General features: G+C 48.4%; 1 protein-coding gene and 1 long non-coding RNA gene across 4 annotated transcripts in view; one reads left to right on the top strand and one right to left on the bottom strand.

Moving 5' to 3' along the window:
• The window catches only part of LOC142303767 (uncharacterized), a 138,048-nt gene that overhangs the window by 35,203 nt on the left and 85,957 nt on the right, over nt 1-16,888 (bottom strand). The window lies entirely within an intron of this gene.
• LOC142303766 (very-long-chain 3-oxoacyl-CoA reductase-like) overlaps nt 7,470-16,888 on the top strand; it is a 96,636-nt gene continuing 87,217 nt past the window's right edge. For 2 of the 3 annotated variants that reach the window (XM_075345466.1, XM_075345464.1), the window contains exon 1: nt 7,470-7,672. In XM_075345466.1, coding sequence (XP_075201581.1) covers nt 7,504-7,672 — 169 coding nt within the window. In that variant the 5' untranslated portion in view covers nt 7,470-7,503. Of the gene's footprint in view, nt 7,673-8,383; nt 8,484-16,888 lie in introns of those variants that run through there. The other variant, XM_075345467.1, reaches the window with a different exon arrangement.

The following is a 16,888-nucleotide window of genomic DNA, read 5'->3' as shown; positions in this document are numbered from 1 at the left end:
CCAGCCCCCCCAGCATCAACCTCTCTCCCCCCAGCCTCCCCCAGCTTCAGCCTCTCTCCCCCCAGCCTCCCCCAGCTTCAGCCTCTCTCCCCCAGCTTCCCCCAGCATCAGCCTCTCTCCCCAGCTTCCCCCAGCATCAGCCTCTCTGCCCCCAGCATCAGCCTCTCTTCTCCCAGCCTCCCCCAGCATCAGCCTCTCTCCCCAGCTTCCCCCAGCATCAGCCTCTCTGCCCCCAGCATCAGCCTCTCTGCCCCCAGCATCAGCCTCTCTTCTCCCAGCCTCCCCCAGCATCAGCCTCACTCCTCCCAGCATCAGCCCCCCCAGCATCAGCCTCCACCCTCCCAGCCTCCCCCAGCATCAGCCCCCCCAGCATCAGCCTCACTCCTCCCAGCCTCCCCCAGCATCAGCCCCCCCAGCATCAGCCTCCCCCAGCATCAGCCTCCCCCCTCACAGCCTCTCCCAGTATCAGCCTCCCCCAGCATCAGCCTTTCTCCCCCCAGCCCCCCCAGCATCAACCTCTCTCCCCCCAGCCTCCCCCAGCTTCAGCCTCTCTCCCCCCAGCCTCCCCCAGCTTCAGCATCTCTCCCCCAGCATCAGCCTCTCTCCCCAGCTTCCCCCAGCATCAGCCTCTCTGCCCCAGCATCAGCCTCTCTGCCCCAGCATCAGCCTCTCTTCTCCCAGCCTCCCCCAGCATCAGCCTCTCTCCCCAGCTTCCCCCAGCATCAGCCTTTCTGCCCCCAGCATCAGCCTCTCTTCTCCCAGCCTCCCCCAGCATCAGCCTCTCTCCCCAGCTTCCCCCAGCATCAGCCTCTCTGCCCCCAGCATCAGCCTCTCTGCCCCCAGCATCAGCCTCTCTTCTCCCAGCCTCCCCCAGCATCAGCCTCACTCCTCCCAGCATCAGCCCCCCCAGCATCAGCCTCCACCCTTCCAGCCTCCCCCAGCATCAGCCTCCCTCCTCCCAGCCTCCCCCAGCATCAGCCTCCCTCCTCCCAGCCTCCCCCAGCATCAGCCTCTCTCCTCCCAGCCTCCCCCAGCATCAGCCTCCCTCCTCCCAGCATCAGCCTCCCCCCTCCTAGCCGCCCCCAGCATCAGCCTCTCTTCCCAGCCTCCCCCAGCATCAGCCTACCTCAGCATCATCCTCTCTCCTCCGAGCCTCCCGCAGCATCAGCCTCTCTCCTCCCAGCCTCTCCCAGCCTCAGCCTCTCTCCTTCCAGCCTCCCCCAGCATCAGCCTCCCTCAGCATCAGCCTCCCTTCTCCCAGCCTCCCCCAGCATCAGCCTCTCTCCTCCCAGCCTCCCCCCTCCCAGCCTCCCTCAGCATTAGCCTCCCTCCTCCCAGCCTCCCTCAGCATCAGCCTCCCTCCCCCAGCATCAGCCTCCCCCAGCATCAGCCTCTCTCCACCCAGTCTCCCCCAGCATCAGCCTCCCTCAGCATCAGCCTCTCTCCTCCGAGCCTTCCGAAGCATCAGCCTCCCTCAGCATCAGACTCTCTCCTCCCAGCCTCCCCAGCATCACTCTCTCCTCCCAGCCTCCCCCAGCATCAGCCTCTCTCCTCCGAGCCTCCCGAAGCATCAGCCTCTCCCAGCATCAGCCTCCCTCAGCATCAGCCTCCCTCCTCCCAGCCTCCCCCAGCATCAGCCTCTCTCCTCCCAGCCCCTCCCAGACTCCCTCAGCATCAGCCTCCCTCCTCCCAGCCTCCCCCAGCATCAGCCTCCCCCAGCACCAGCCTCCCCCAGCATCAGCCTCTCTCCTCCCAGCCTCCCTCAGAATCAGCCTCCCTCCTCCCAGCCTCCCCCAGCATCAGCCTCCCCCCTCCTAGCCGCCCCCAGCATCAGCCTCTCTCCTCCCAGCCTCCCCCAGCATCAGCCTCCCGCAGCATCAGCCTCTCTCCTCCGAGCCTCCCGCAGCATCAGCCTCTCTCCTCCCAGCCTCTCCCAGCATCAGCCTCTCTCCTCCCAGCCTCCCCCAGCATCAGCCTCCCTCCTCCCAGCCTCCCTCCTCCCAGCCTCCCCCAGCATCAGCCTCTCTCCTCCCAGCCTCCCCCAGCATCAGCCTCTCTCCTCCCAAATTCTCCCAGCATCAGCCTCCCCCAGCATCAGCCTCTCTCCTCCCAGCCTCCCCCTCTCTCCTCCCAGCCTCCCCCAGCATCAGCCTCCCCCAGCATCAGCCTCCCCCCGCATCAGCCTCTCTCCTCCCAGCCTCCCCTAGTATCAGCCTCTCGCCTCCCCCAGCATCAGCATCAGCCTCCCCCCATCCCAGCCTTCCGCAACATCAGCCTCCCCCCTCCCAGCATCATACTCTCTCCTCCCAGCCTCCCCCAGTATCAGCTTCTCTTCCCCCAAGTCTCCCACCGTATCAGCCTCTCTCCTCCCACCCCATACGCAGATCTCCAGTCTGCATTAGAGACACCCCCCACGTTCCTTATGAATCTTCAGCTCTGCGAGCACTTACCTGCTCCAGGGCCCGCCGTCATCTTCCTGGTTCACGTGAGTATCCTCTTCTGACACCGGCTTCCATCGCGGCGTCCTCTGCAGCGTCCTGCTGTGAGCTCTGCATGTGAAATCCACACAGCATTGGATGCAGCACAGAGGAAGGAGCTGATTGGCGCGCCTGTGACCTCGGAAGTGCAGGCGCCGGCAGTTCCGGGGTCAATCAGCTCTCTGTGCCCGGCCGCCGCAGTTTGTCTGCATTCGCGTCTTAATTGACGCGGATACAAATAAATAAAGGTGCGCCTCTCCCCCCTCCGAAAATACAGCAGATTTAATGAATGTGTAAAAAAAAAAAAAAAAAAAATATTTTTTTTTTTTTTTTTTTTACTGCTAGAAGGTGCCGCCCCCTGCATCCTGCCGCCCTAGGCACGGGACCACGGGTGCCTAATGGTAAATACGGCCCTGACGGTGGCTCAGTGGTTAGTAGTGCACTGTTGCTTTGCAGTCCTGGGTTCTAGTAAAATAGCAATCCAAATATAGATGGGGTACAATCTGAGATTGCAGTCCTGGGTTCTACAAAGAGTTTGTATGTTCTCCCTGTGTTTGTGCGGGTTTCCTCCAGGTTCTCCGATTTCCTCCCACTCCAAAGACATACCGATATGAAATGCAGATTGTGAGTTCCAATGGGGACAGTGATGATTATGATGTTTGTTAAGCGCTATGGAATTAATGCTGCTATATAAGCAAGTATAATAAATAAACTAGTACTGCCTTGCTGCTTCTTTTGAAAATAATGATTTGTTCTTTTTTTTTCTCTTCTCCGAAATACTGATCCCTATGCCTACAGAAGTCAGTGATATTCATTAATATGGAGAAATATTTACATAACATCTCTGCCGCTCTAATATTCCCCTGTTAGTAACAGAACTAATGGTATCCCAATAATTAGTCACATGATAGTTGCAACAAATCACTGGCCTCAGGAGTCACGTGTAGTACATGCAAAGGTCACTATGGAAGCTGGTGATTGTCTGCAGTGGTCAGGTGACTTATGGACAAGATGCCATCACTTCCAGGGCAAGCAGGAAACACCAAATCCATAGCAGTGTTTTAATAATTATTAAAAAAAATAATTATAATGGGTATTTCTTTAATAAAATTCCTTAAAAGGAATCTGTCACCAGGTTTTTTTCCACCTAACCTGAGAGCAGCATAATGTAGAGGAAGAGATCCTGCGATGTGTCACTTACTGGGTAGCTTAGTGAAATTTTGATAAAATCACTGTTTAATCAGCAGTAGATTATCATTAGAGGACTACTTGTCCTACTGCAGGTAGTCCAGCATGTTCATGAGCTCTGTATAACTGCTAGATCTGCAGCAGAGAAAACATTGATTTTATCTAAATGACAGCAAACAGCTCAGTAAGTGACACATTGCTGGAATCAGGGTCTGTGTCTCTACATTGTGCTGCTCTCAGATGGGGGAGCAAAACCCTGGTGACAGATTCACTTTAAGGTCAACCTCTTTAACATCTAGGCTGGTTCATGGGGCCATAATATGGCAACATCAAAAATTGTATATATACTCAGAAAAAATAACTTAAACATACACTATGTGTAAAATTATTAGGCAAATGAGTATTTTGATCACATGATACTTTTTCTACATGTTGTCTTACTCCAAGCTGGATAGGCTTGAGAGCCAACTACCAATTAAGTAAATCAGGTGATGTGCATCTCTGTAATGAGGAGGGGTGTGGTGTAATGACATCATCACCCTATATAAGGTGTGCTTAATTATTAGGCAACTTCTTTTCCTTTGGTAAAATGGGTCAAAAGAGAAATTTGACGGGCTCTGAAAAGTCCAAAATTGTGAGATGTCTTGCAGAGGGATGCAGCAGTCTTGAAATTGACAAACTTTTGAAGCGTGATCACTGAACAATCAAGCGTTTCATGGCAAATAGCCAACAGGGTCGCAAGAAGCGTGTTGGTCAAAAAAGGCGCAAAATAACTGCCCATAAATTGAGAAAAATCAAGCGTGAAGCAGCCAAGATACCATTTGCCACCAGTTTGGCCATATTTCAGAGCTGTAACGTTACTGGAATATCAAAAAGCACAAGGTGTGCCATACTCAGGGACATGGCCAAGGTAAGGAAGGCTGAAAAACGAACACCTTAGAACAAGAAACATAAGATCAAACGTCAAGACTGGGCCAACAAATATCTTAAAACTGATATTTCAAAGGTTTTATGGACTGATGAAATGAGAGTGACTCTTGATGGGCCAGATGGATGGGCCAGAGGCTGGATCAGTAAAGGGCAGAGAGCTCCACTCCGACTCAGACGCCAGCAAGGTGGAGGTGGGGTACTGGTATGGGCTGGTATCATCAAAGATGAACTTGTGGGACCTTTTCAAGTTGAGGATGGAGTGAAGCTCAACTTCCAGACCTACTGCCAGTTTCTGGAAGACAACTTCTTCAAGCAGTGGTACAGGAAAAAGTCGGTATCGTTCAAGAAAAATATGATTTTCATGCAGGACAATGCTCCATCACATGCCTCCAACTACTCCACAGCGTGGCTGGCCAGTAAAGATGAAAAAATAATGACATGGCCCCCTTGTTCACCTGATCTGAGCCCCATAGAGAACCTGTTGTCCCTCATAAAATGTAAGATCTACAGGGAGCGAAAACAGTACACCTCTCGGAATAGTGTCTGGGAGGCTGTGGTGGCTGCTGCACACAATGTTGATCGTAAACAGATCAAGCAACTGACAGAACCTATGGATGGTAGGCTGTTGAGTGTCATCATAAAGAAAGGTGGCTATATTGGTCACTAATTGTTTTGGGTTTTGTTTTTGCATGTCAGAAATGTTTATTCCTAAATTTTGTGCAGTTATATTAGTTTACCTGGTGAAAATAAACAAGTGAGATGGGAATATATTTGGTTTTTATTAAGTTGCCTAATAATTCTGCACAGTAATAATTACCTGCACAAACCATTATCCTCCTAAGATAGCCAAATCTAAAAAAAACCACTCCAACTTCCAAAAATATTAAGTTTTGATATTTATGAGTCTTTTGGGGTGATTGAGAACATAGTTGTTGATCAATAAAAAAAAATCCTCTAAAATACAACTTGCCTAAGAATTCTGTACACGGTGTATACATAAAAGAACAGTATACATCTCAATCCCTAATTTCACTGTCAGTTCCATAGTTGGGGTATCTGCATGTGTGACGCCCTGGACTAGTCAGGTAGTCACATACATACCAACATACACACCCCCACCCTAGGCAGTTACAACAGTCAGACAACAACCCTTGTTGCCTCCCTCCAGGGTCTGATGTCCACACCAGGTGGGGCGGAGCCAGGCGGTTGGCCCGACCCACCGAGGAGTTCACAGGCCTGGAGGCGGGAAAAGGAGCAGATTTGTTCAGGAGGTGAAAGTGAGAGGTCACAAATTGCAGGTGTCTGGGTAGGAGCCCAGGCACTGACAGCAAGGTTGGCAGATGGTGGTGGCCGTCTGCAGGAGTTAGCAGAACTCTGTGGAACCGTAGGACCGGGGTTGGGCGGTGGCCCACCGGTACCGAACCGGGGAGCGGAGTGAAGCTAAGTACACAGGCAGGGCCATCGGACCCCAATCAGGCTTGGAGCCGCCGTCAATAGTCAAATCCGAGTGTGACAGGAACCCCAGGGGTTTCCTAACAACCAAGTCCTGACAGAAGGCAACAGTCCACACCGTGAGGATATACAGCCACCGCCACAGGCTAGAGATCCAAGGGCCAGCGCCTGCGGGCAAAACGGGCTCCTACGGCACCTATACGCCGGGGAGCGGACTACCGGTGGGCAACCACAGGAGTCAGAACATTTCTAACAGGTGCAGGGAAAGACAGCCACCATCAGCCATCCGGGGAGAGCACAACAACAACACTGCAGTCGGCTGCAGGACCCGTCCATCCGGCTGTTTTTGTTTACCAAAGACTCTGTCAGTGATTGTCTGAGTGAGTACACCAGTGCCATCCGGCACCGCGCCGCGCAGTCCCTGCACCCCAGCCATCCAGCCTCCCCGTTACACCACCGGGCCCCGGGATCACCAACCCCCCTACCCACGGAGGGGACAACATCCTGGCTGCTCCCTACCATCTCTCCCGGGATCCCCGTTATCAGCAGCGGTGGTGCCATCATCACCACGTCCCGTGGGTGGCGTCACGAACAATCTCCCCAAACAAACCATCCCCTTTTCACTCACGGGTGAGGAGCGCTGCTCGAGTCCCCGGGTCCGGCCCACCGCTCGAGCCACCGAGCAACAGCAGCAGAAGCCCCGGACCCGAGCGTGGCGAGCGCGTCCCCTCCGCCCGCGACACATGCAAAGGATATGGTGTGTTGGTATAGTAGATCAGAGGTTTTTTGTGTAATTAATGCACATTTTTTCGGAATTTTTTTTCATTTTACAGGTGAGGTAATTTGTAGGTATGGGTAGTTTGTGTAGGAAAATATCAGCAGATAGCGCTAGAGGTTTTGGAGACGTTGGCTCTATTCATATGATATAACCAGTGTAGCTTTTACAGTGTTGTTTCTATTCATTTTGCTGATATACCATAGACTAGCTAGGAGGGACCTCACATAGAAAGATTTTTTTTTGTGGATTTGTATTATATTTGTTTTGTTCATTTTTTTTCCCCGGCATAAAAATGACATTTTAAATAAATAACACTCAGTTACGATCATTTTTTCTTCATTTTAATCAAACTTGTATTGTAAAATATTTTAGTAATTAGATTTTAGAATTTATTATTGGTACGAGTAAGATATTCCGGAATATAAACATATTCTTTCCGTTCCATTTTTCTGTTCTTATATTTGATTGCCATTTTTTTAGTCACAATACAGCTGTCACTCTTTTACTACTGCCGTATTTCTACATTGATTTCTGACCTTGGACATGGAATCTATGCGCATACATGTGTGTTCTGGTGTGTCTCTGATATGAGATAGTGGAACCCTGTGTCATGTCATACAGAGAGGAGGTCCTTGCCTCAGCACTTCCCAGCTTGTCTCCTCACTACTCAGTGGCAGCATGGCAGGAGACGAGTCCTGTCTGTGCACTCAGGGTTTCACCCTTTTTGGAATATTGGCAGCTGCTTATATCGTGATATCGCAGACATGGAAGGTAATACGTGGGCTGAGAAATCACATTATATCCCACTGGTGGAAGGCGGACCTCACACAGTATGGACGGTGGGCAGGTAATGTATCTAGTCCGGTATGTGATATTAAGTGTGCACTGGCTTTTAGTTGTCAGCTTTGTATTTTTTCTGGACTAAATGCATCAAGTAGATAGAGATTTTTTTGCTTGCCTTGCAGTGTTGGTGACAGCTACCATGTGTGACAGAACTATTGTACATGACAGGTCTTCCATGCAGTATGTAGAGTACTTAACGTTACTGCTGTTACTACCAAAGTATTACTTGTCTTCATTCTCTGGAGCTTTCTAAGAGATTTGATACGACTAGCTCCATGGCACATTCATCTATTTAACTCTTTTAGTGTTGTGCTAAAGGCCGGATTTACTCAATTTTGAATGTAAAATTGCAACCCTAAAAGATCTGTATGCAATCACACTTGTTTCTTCACCATTTACTTTATCATTCCACATTCTATCAGCTTCTATACTATATATCGTGCTTCATATTGGCTTCATATTAAAGGGGTTATCCACTACTAGGACAACCCCTTCTGATTCCACGTTTCCCCCAGGTAAAATAATAAAACCTATACTCTCCTCTCATACCTGTGCCATTCTAGCAGGGCTCATGTGGGATTGTGATATCACGCGAGCCCCACATCCAATCAGCAGCGGCTGCTGTCTTCTCACTTTCGGACCAAACAAACAACAGGAAGTGAGCGTAGTTGCAGTGCTCACTTCCTGTTGATTAACTCGCTTGGTTCCAAGACGGGGGGACAGAAGCTTGTGGCAATTGGTTGTGGGACTTGCATGATGTCACAACCTCATGTGAGCTCTGGCACAGCACTGCTGGAACGGCATAGGTATGGGAGGTGAGTATAGGCTTTATTATTTTATCTCGGGGAAACGTGGAATCAGAATGGGTTGTCCTAGTAGTGGACAACCACTTTAAATATAATGTAGTGTACGTGTCCGGCGTCCTCTCCCTCCCCACCAGCCCCCACCGCACATGTAACCTCTGCGCTTGAAATAAAGCTGCAACCTGCACAGCAATGATTTGGTGAGTGCCGTTTTTTCCTCTTTCCACATTGGATATAATCTGAACTTTATGCACATGTGCACCCCGGATCAGCTGTGATTCAGCCTGCATGCTTGGATTTTACAAAAAGCTTATGGTTGTTGCTGAGTAGTGCCCTGCTTTCCTCCCATCCACCTTGAAATTTAAATATAATGTAGTGTATGTTTACTGCAGAGGTGGATCTAGGTTTTCTGGCACCTGGAGCAAAAATTCAGTTTGTGCCCCCCCCAACTCAAGCGGTTTGTGTAGTCATCATGTGACCTCTCATATGTGATTTGCATGCTAATTCCTGCTTTACACGAGTCGACTGATTGTGCGATTTCACGATCGATCATACCTGCCCCCGTCGTTTGTGCGTCACGGGCAAATCGCTGCCCGTGTCGAACAAAGTCGTGAAACCCCCGTCACACGTACTTACCTGCAGAGCGACCTCACTGTGGGCGGCGAACATCCTCTTCCTAAAGGGGGAGGGACGTTCGGCGTCACAGCGACGTCAAACAGCCGCCGGCCAATAGAAGCGGAGGGGCGGAGATGAGCGGGACGTAAACATCCCGCCCACCTCCTTCCTTCCGCATAGCCGCCGGGAGCTGCGGGACACAGGTAACTTGTGTTCATCGTTCCCGGGGTGTCACACGGAGCGATGTGTGCTGCCCCGGGTACGGAACAACCGGCGCCATTTTAATTAAACAATTTTTTATAACTGAGCGACGAGTACACGACTCATGATTTGTGAGCAATACTGCGTCGCTCGGAGGTGTCACACGAGACGACGTCGTAAACGATGCCGGATGTGCGTCACGAAAACCGTGACCCCGACGATGCATCACACGATAGCTCGTCTCGTCTAAAGCCCGCATTAAAGTCACGTGCCAACTACCTGCTCTTCCTAATTCTCTCAATGTTCAGTGAAAAAGTACAGCTTAGGCTGCTTTCACACTACGTTTTTTTAACATCCGTCATTAACGTTTTTTTAACGCAAAAACGGATCCAGTGCAAATGCGTTTTCATTTCAATGCATTTGCAATGGACTCGCTTCTACATGCGTTCACCTGCGTTTGCGTGCGTTATAGTAAGGATCCGGCGACTTGCAGTTTTTTAACTTATTTCAAAAACGCTACTTGTAGCGTTTTTGAGCTGCGTCCAAATACTGCAAATTGCTGGATCCTGACTAAACAGCATGCAAATGCATGTGAACGCTGGCATGCTAATAGACAGGATCCTGCTTGCTCTACTGAGAATGCCCAGAAACCAGCCTCGCGTGATCAGTCTCTCTCTCCACCTCTCTCCACCTCCCTCCCTCTCCCTCCACCTCTCTCTCTCCCTTCCTCCCTCTCTCTCTCCACCTCCCTGCCTCCCCCTCCCTCTCTCTCCACTCTCCCCTGCCTGAGAGCGGAGGACGCTCGTAACCAAGGTAAACATCGGGTAACCGCGGTCTTAGTTACCCGATGTTTACGTTGGTAACGTGTGCAGGGAGCCGGCTCCTAGCAGCTGCAGACGCTCGTAACCAATGTAAATATCGCGTATCCAAGCAAGTTACCCGATGCTTAGCTTGGTTACGAGCCTCCACAGCTGTTAGATGCCGGTTCCCAGTCTGTCACGTTCAATTCCCCTCACTCCCGATCACATGAGTCCAATGCCCGCCCATAAACTTAAAGTGACAGGATCCTGCAAAATAACACATGCGTTTGCATGCGTTTTTTTGCTGTAAAAGCAGGATCCGCTTTTGCAGCAAAAAAACGTTCATGACGCATGTTAAAAAAAAGTAGTGTGAAAGCAGCCTTATGCTTCATTGATTGAAGCAAGAGAAAATCTGGTTGCCATGTGACTGTAAGTATGAAAATTGCAGATGAGTAGTAATTGAGTGGCTGTTTTCACTGAGAGCAGAGCTGAATCCTGAGACTGTTTGGATTGGGCATACTACAGTGTTTCGTTTTAAAATTAAAGGGGTTGTCCAGGTTTGTGATGAATGTCTGCAATCATTCTAGGTGTCTGCACACTTTTGAAGGGTTCTCCCGTCCCGGCGGCAAGAGTGGACGGTCATGTGAGCGCAAGTATGCATTTTGCATACTTCTGGCTAAATTCCTACTAGACGTGTCCGGCCTTATTCAATTCACTTGTATTTGTATTTGGCAAGGCCATGCATGTCTACTTGGCACAAGTACTTATGTCAGCAGATGATAACTTTCAGGACTTTCTACTCTCAGCACCAGAGAATCCTGAGAGTGTGTAATGCGCATGCTGTGAGACAACCCCATTAATCATTATGTTATGGATTGTAACATGTGTACAGGATCAGAACTAACAACAGCACAAGAATACATCACCAGAACCACCAGAAGTACAGACATCCATCACTAGAACCCCCATCAGTATAGAAACACAGTATCAAAACCCTCATCAGAACAGAAATATATCACCAGAACCACCAGAAGAACAGAAATACATTACCAGGACCACCATCAGTACATTAATACATCACTAGAACCACCAGAAGAACAGTAATAAATTATCAGGACCACCATCCATTAGTACATGAATACATAACCAGAACCACCATCATTACAGAAATACATCAAACAGACCTACCATTATTAGGTGAAAAAAAATCACCAAAACCACCATCAGTAAATAAATAAATCACTATAAACACCATTAGTACATAAATACATTACCATCACTACATCAATCATCAGTATCTGGTACATCAATTGCAATGTCAGGTCCTCACCTATAACGCATTGCTCTCCTTGTTCTCTATTCTTTCTCCTCATACATCCTTTCTTCTCATACTGTTTCTACACTAATTCCCCCCATTTCTCCTTATATTGTTTCCTCACACAGTCCCCCTCACTCTCTATAGTGTGTCTGCAATAATCCCCCGCTCGCTCACCATACTGTTTCCTCACATCCCCCCTCACTTTCCATACTGTATTTTCATATATCCCCCTCCCCATAATATTTCCGCACCCATTCTCCCCCTGCTCCCCATACTGTCTCCTCAAATTACCCCACCCTATACAATTACAATAAATCTTTTTTTTTCAGCTCCAGTACAGTGCTTACCACATCAACGTTCTTAAGTGCCTGTGTGGCAACGGAGATTGCTGTAGGCAGCGTGATCAGATGATTTGACACGGAGGTTCAGGCAGTCAGAGCTTCAATTATACCCACACCTGGAAGACATGAGTACAATTGATTGCTAGCTCAGAGAATAGCCGATCCCACTTTGTGGGGCTGCAAATTGCAGCCACTGGGGAGACACCTCGGACCACTGGATCAGGAGGACCGATGGCATTGCCCTGTGAGCTGCACCCTGGCAAGTGCCCTACGTGCCCCCCTTTAGATAGACCCCTGGTTCACTGTTCAGAGTTCACTATCAATACAGCATTTAACAGTTAATAATAGAGAATTCTCCACTTAAGAAAATGTATAATCATAATAAGCTATGACCAGAAAAATTAGAAAAACCATTGTGGAAAAAGCAAAAATTTTGCGTGGATACACAGGACCCCATCCATAAGAATATCCGTAATCTGTGGTCACTTGATGAGAGATTTGAGAACCTTCTCTAATCTAATTGCATCCACAGCTCTTCTTTTGATTAGCCAGCCTGGCACAACGTCGCCATTGAGGTGTGACATACATGTGATAACACGTCAGATGGGCTAACCAACAGAAGAGCCTCAGATGGTGCCTACAGCTGGTGATTCCCCTAAAATGACTGTTTTAACCCCCAGATATAACAGTCAATTTTGACTGTAGCACCTTGATGTAACATAGATACGACGCCTGTGCACATACCTCAAAAATTGATTTACTATTTTTTTCCCATCCTTTCCTCTCCCTCCCATAAAATGTAATAAAAGATAAAAAAAGACAAAAATACATATGTGTTTGCCCATCCCCATCTTAAAAAAAGAGTACATATAAAATATTTAAATCACATAGATAACACATCAATAAGATCATTTTCTAAGTATTACTTCTAAATAGTAGTAATACAGTTGACAAATAATCAATATCACCATACTATTATTCAACAAGTCTGCTATGCCAAAACTAATATACCAATTAGAAACTACATAAAGAGGATAAATTCCACCACACATTGACCATATATTATCACTACTTTCACTACTTTGTGTCTTAGTATAAGCACAATCTCATTATTGTTAAAAAATCCACTATACAAAAACAAATATACCAAGAATGCCATTCAAAGGATAACTACCACCACACCATGACCGGACCACATATTACCACCACATAGGAACTGAATAATTCCACCATACTGATCATTATCAAAAACTACAATACTAGCACTAATATTACCACCAGTGATATTATATAAAGACACTCTGTAGGTTGTATAAGTGTATGTATTACTGGTAAATCCGGAGACTTACAAATAATGCATCCAAATAAAGTTATTAATTTTTGCTTTTCTTCTTCATCCGGCGCATCACACTGTGATTTCTTCCACCTACAGTAAAACTTGTCTCTGTAGAAAATAACACACAGACATCTATGACTGATCACTTCTACAGCACTCTCCACACTTTTCCCCCCACTTTGACACTGCTCCAAATGAAGAAGAAAAGTGCATTTGCACCACCCTGGTGCGCTGTACAGTAAAAGTGCCTCCCTTTTGTTCATCCTGCACCTAATAAATATACTGATTTCCCTTACATATATCTTTATCTGCTTCGCTGGTTACTCTTATTGCACATGCGTGCTCATCTTATGCACCGATCTATTGTCTGTGCTAATATAGCTTCAATTCATATGATAATTCTGAGCAGCTGACCTTGATCATGTGACCAATTTGTGCTGATTCATTTGTTTAATTAATGTCGGCTGTTCGTCTATTCGCAGGCATCCTTCATGATTTATCTATTTGAGCATGTTTGTGAATTTGCATGTGTACCAAGCTTATGCACATATATTGTGTTTATGCTAATATAACCCCTATTCATATGATACTACAGCAGACCTTGATCATGTGACCAGTTTGTGCCAGTTCATTTATTTTATTAATATTGGCTATTCGCTTTGTCACATGTACAGTTAAGTCTAGAAATATGCGGACAGTGACTGAATCTTGGTGATTTGGCCTCTGCACGCCATTATTTTGTGTTTAAAATGAAACAACTGAGATGCAAGTGATGTGTAAACTTCTCCTATGAAACGTTTAGGAATTGCAACCATTTTTCTAGAAAGCCTCTTCATTTCAGGGCTCAAAAGTAATTGGTCAAATTAACTTTTCCATAAATAAAATGTCCATTTTTAATTCTTCATAGAGAATTCTTTAGAGGCAATGGCTTCCTGAAGCCTGGAATCCATGAAGTCACCAAATACTGGGTTTCCACCTTAGAGATACTTTGCCGGGCCTTTACTGTAGTTGACAGTTGTTACATGTTTGTGGGTCTTTCTGCCTACGTTTTGTGTTAGGTATGTGAAATACATGCTGATGGGGTTGGGATCTGGTGATTGACTCGGCCATTTCAGAATATTCCACTTCTTTGCTCCAATCAACCTTAGTGCATTTTGTTGAATTTGCATGCCCATGCCATCACACTGCCTCCACCATGTGTTACAGAGGATGTGGTGTGCTTTGGATCATGAGCCATTCCAAGCCTTCTCCATTAGGGATGATCGAATACCAAAATATCTGTTTCGACAAATATCCGACGAATAGGTTGGCACTATTTGGCTATTCGCGAATATTCGATGCGCAATGTAAGTCTATGGGAAACTCGAATAATTTCATGTTGGACCTAACGGCGAGCTGTGGGGACTGAGGAAACGGCTGAAATGGATGGGAAAAGGCAGAAATAGTATTGGCACAGCCTGTAGAAGGAGCGTGACTGCATTTCTGGTGTCTTTGAATAACGTGCTCAGAGCAGCACGCGGCGTTTAACAGCTCTCAAACCCAAGTAATCGCTTTTTTGACAGACAATGCAGGTCTTTCGGTCTCTCTCTCTGTCTGTAGGTCTCTCCCTCTCCCCCCTCTCTCATACTCACTGATCACTGACCAATCACCGACGCGGCGCTGCACAGCTGTCACACTGCTCCGGTGACTTCTGAAGCTTTTGAAAATTCCGGCCATTAGATGCGACAACCCCAGGACTCTACCCGGCTCATCCCGAATTGCCCTGGTGCGGTGGCAATTGGGGTAATAAGGAGTTTATGGCAGCCCATAGTTCCCTTTAAGTCCTAGGTTAATCACGGCAGGCGTCTATGAGACACCCCCAATGATTAACTGTAAGTGAAAATAAATAAAAACATACACCTGAAAAAATCCTTTATTTTGAATAAAAGACAAAACCCCACCCTCTTTCACCACTTTATTAAAATCCTCAAATACCCCTCCAGGTCCGGCGTAATCCTCATGAGGTCCCACGACGCAGCCAGCTCTGCTACATGAAGCTGACAGGAGCGGCCGTGGAAAACCGCTGCTCTCTGTCATTTCCACATGTGACGCCCTGGCAAAACCAGGTAGTCACAAATAGGCCCCCGCATAACACCTTCCTTCACCTAGGTAACATACAGCCGACCTGAAACCCTAGTCACTCACCCTTAGGGCAAAACAGGCACACCAGTGGGCAGGACCAGGTGGTAAGGAAACGCCCACCTAGGGGGTCTAGACAGCCTGGGGGAAGGAAAACAGAAAAGTAAACGTTAGTTAAGTTTTGAAGTTCAAGTGGAGAGGAGTGTGGGCTGGAGCTAGGTGTAGCTCCAGCAGAGGAAGTTCAATTTGAACGGTGCCAGCGTCGGAGCCCTGGTACCTTGGCTAGGTGGCAGACGGTGGTTTCCGTCAGCAGGAGACGGGAAGACGGCTTGGCAGATCCGAGGAGGACCGGAGAAGTGTTGTAGCCCACAGGTTCCGACACCGGAGACCCCGACCGCAAACCGTGCACAGAGGGGGTACTCGGACCCTGAAGCCAGGACCGAAACCAGCGGCCTAGCTAATTAACTGATTGAGGGCAAGATTATAGGTCCTGTCCCAACCAAAGTCCTGAAAGATGACAACCACCCACAGATAGGGATAGGGAAAACGCCAGGGCCCATAGATCCCACGGGTCAGCTTCTGCGGGCATGGCTCCTTAGGCACACAGCAAGACGGGAGCGGACTCCTGAGTTCCAAACCAGGCAGCCCACAATACACAAACTCAGTGCAGAGGAAAGGACAGCGACCACCAGCCCGGGTGAGAGGACCAGAGTACAACCGGCCACGGCAGCCGGCCACCAGCACCTTGGTTTACCAAAAGACTCTTGTGATTCATTCAATACTGAGTAACCAACTATCCCCTGGTCCATCTGGGCGAGCGGGCCCCTGCCGTCGCACATCGTGGGTGGCGTCACAGACATTCTACAATCAACCCCGTACAAATATGTCCCCCTTTTATTCGAAGTGACCGCGAGACCCCCGGGTCCGGGGAACCCCTCGAGCCATACCGTAGGCCCCGGATCCGAGCAGCGCCGGCTGCTGGCATGGAGGTGGCACACACGCAGCAACTGCAGTGAGTCACTCAGGTGACCCGCTGCCACCGCTCTCAGGTGGAGGACTGCAGCTGGCCGCAGGTCACCTGAGTGGCGGCACCGCTGATCGCGTGGCTCACTTCAGTCACTCAGGGGATTTGCGGTCACCGGTGAGTCCTTCACCTGTGATCGCAAAGCAGACTGCTGCGCACAGACAGAGCCGTGCGATTACACTGAGCTTCACTCCATCCTCAACCCGAAAAGGTCCCACAAGTTCATCTTTGATGATACCAGCCCATACCAGTACCCCACCTCCACCTTGCTGGCATCTGAGTCGGAGTGGAGCTCTCTGCCCTTTACTGATCCAGCCTCTGGCCCATCCATCTGGCCCATCAAGAGTCACTCTCATTTCATCAGTCCATAAACATTTGAAAAATCAGTCTTGAGATATTTCTTGGCCCAGTCTTGACGTTTTATGTTATGTTTCTTGTTCAAAGGTGGTCGTTTTTCAGCTTTCCTTACCTTGGCAATGTCCCCAAGTATGGCACACCTTGTGCTTTTTGATACTCCAGTAATGTTGGAGCTCTGAAATATGGCCAAACTGGTGGCAAATGGCATCTTGGCAGCTTCACGCTTGATTTTCCTCAATTCATGGGCAGTTGTTTTGCGCCTTTTTTGCCCAACACGCTGTTTACGACCCTGTTGGCTATTTGAAAC

The sequence above is a fragment of the Anomaloglossus baeobatrachus genome, chromosome 4 (assembly GCF_048569485.1).
Source record: "Anomaloglossus baeobatrachus isolate aAnoBae1 chromosome 4, aAnoBae1.hap1, whole genome shotgun sequence".
NCBI lineage: Eukaryota > Metazoa > Chordata > Amphibia > Anura > Aromobatidae > Anomaloglossus > Anomaloglossus baeobatrachus.
This window is presented reverse-complemented; position numbering and strand designations above follow the sequence as displayed.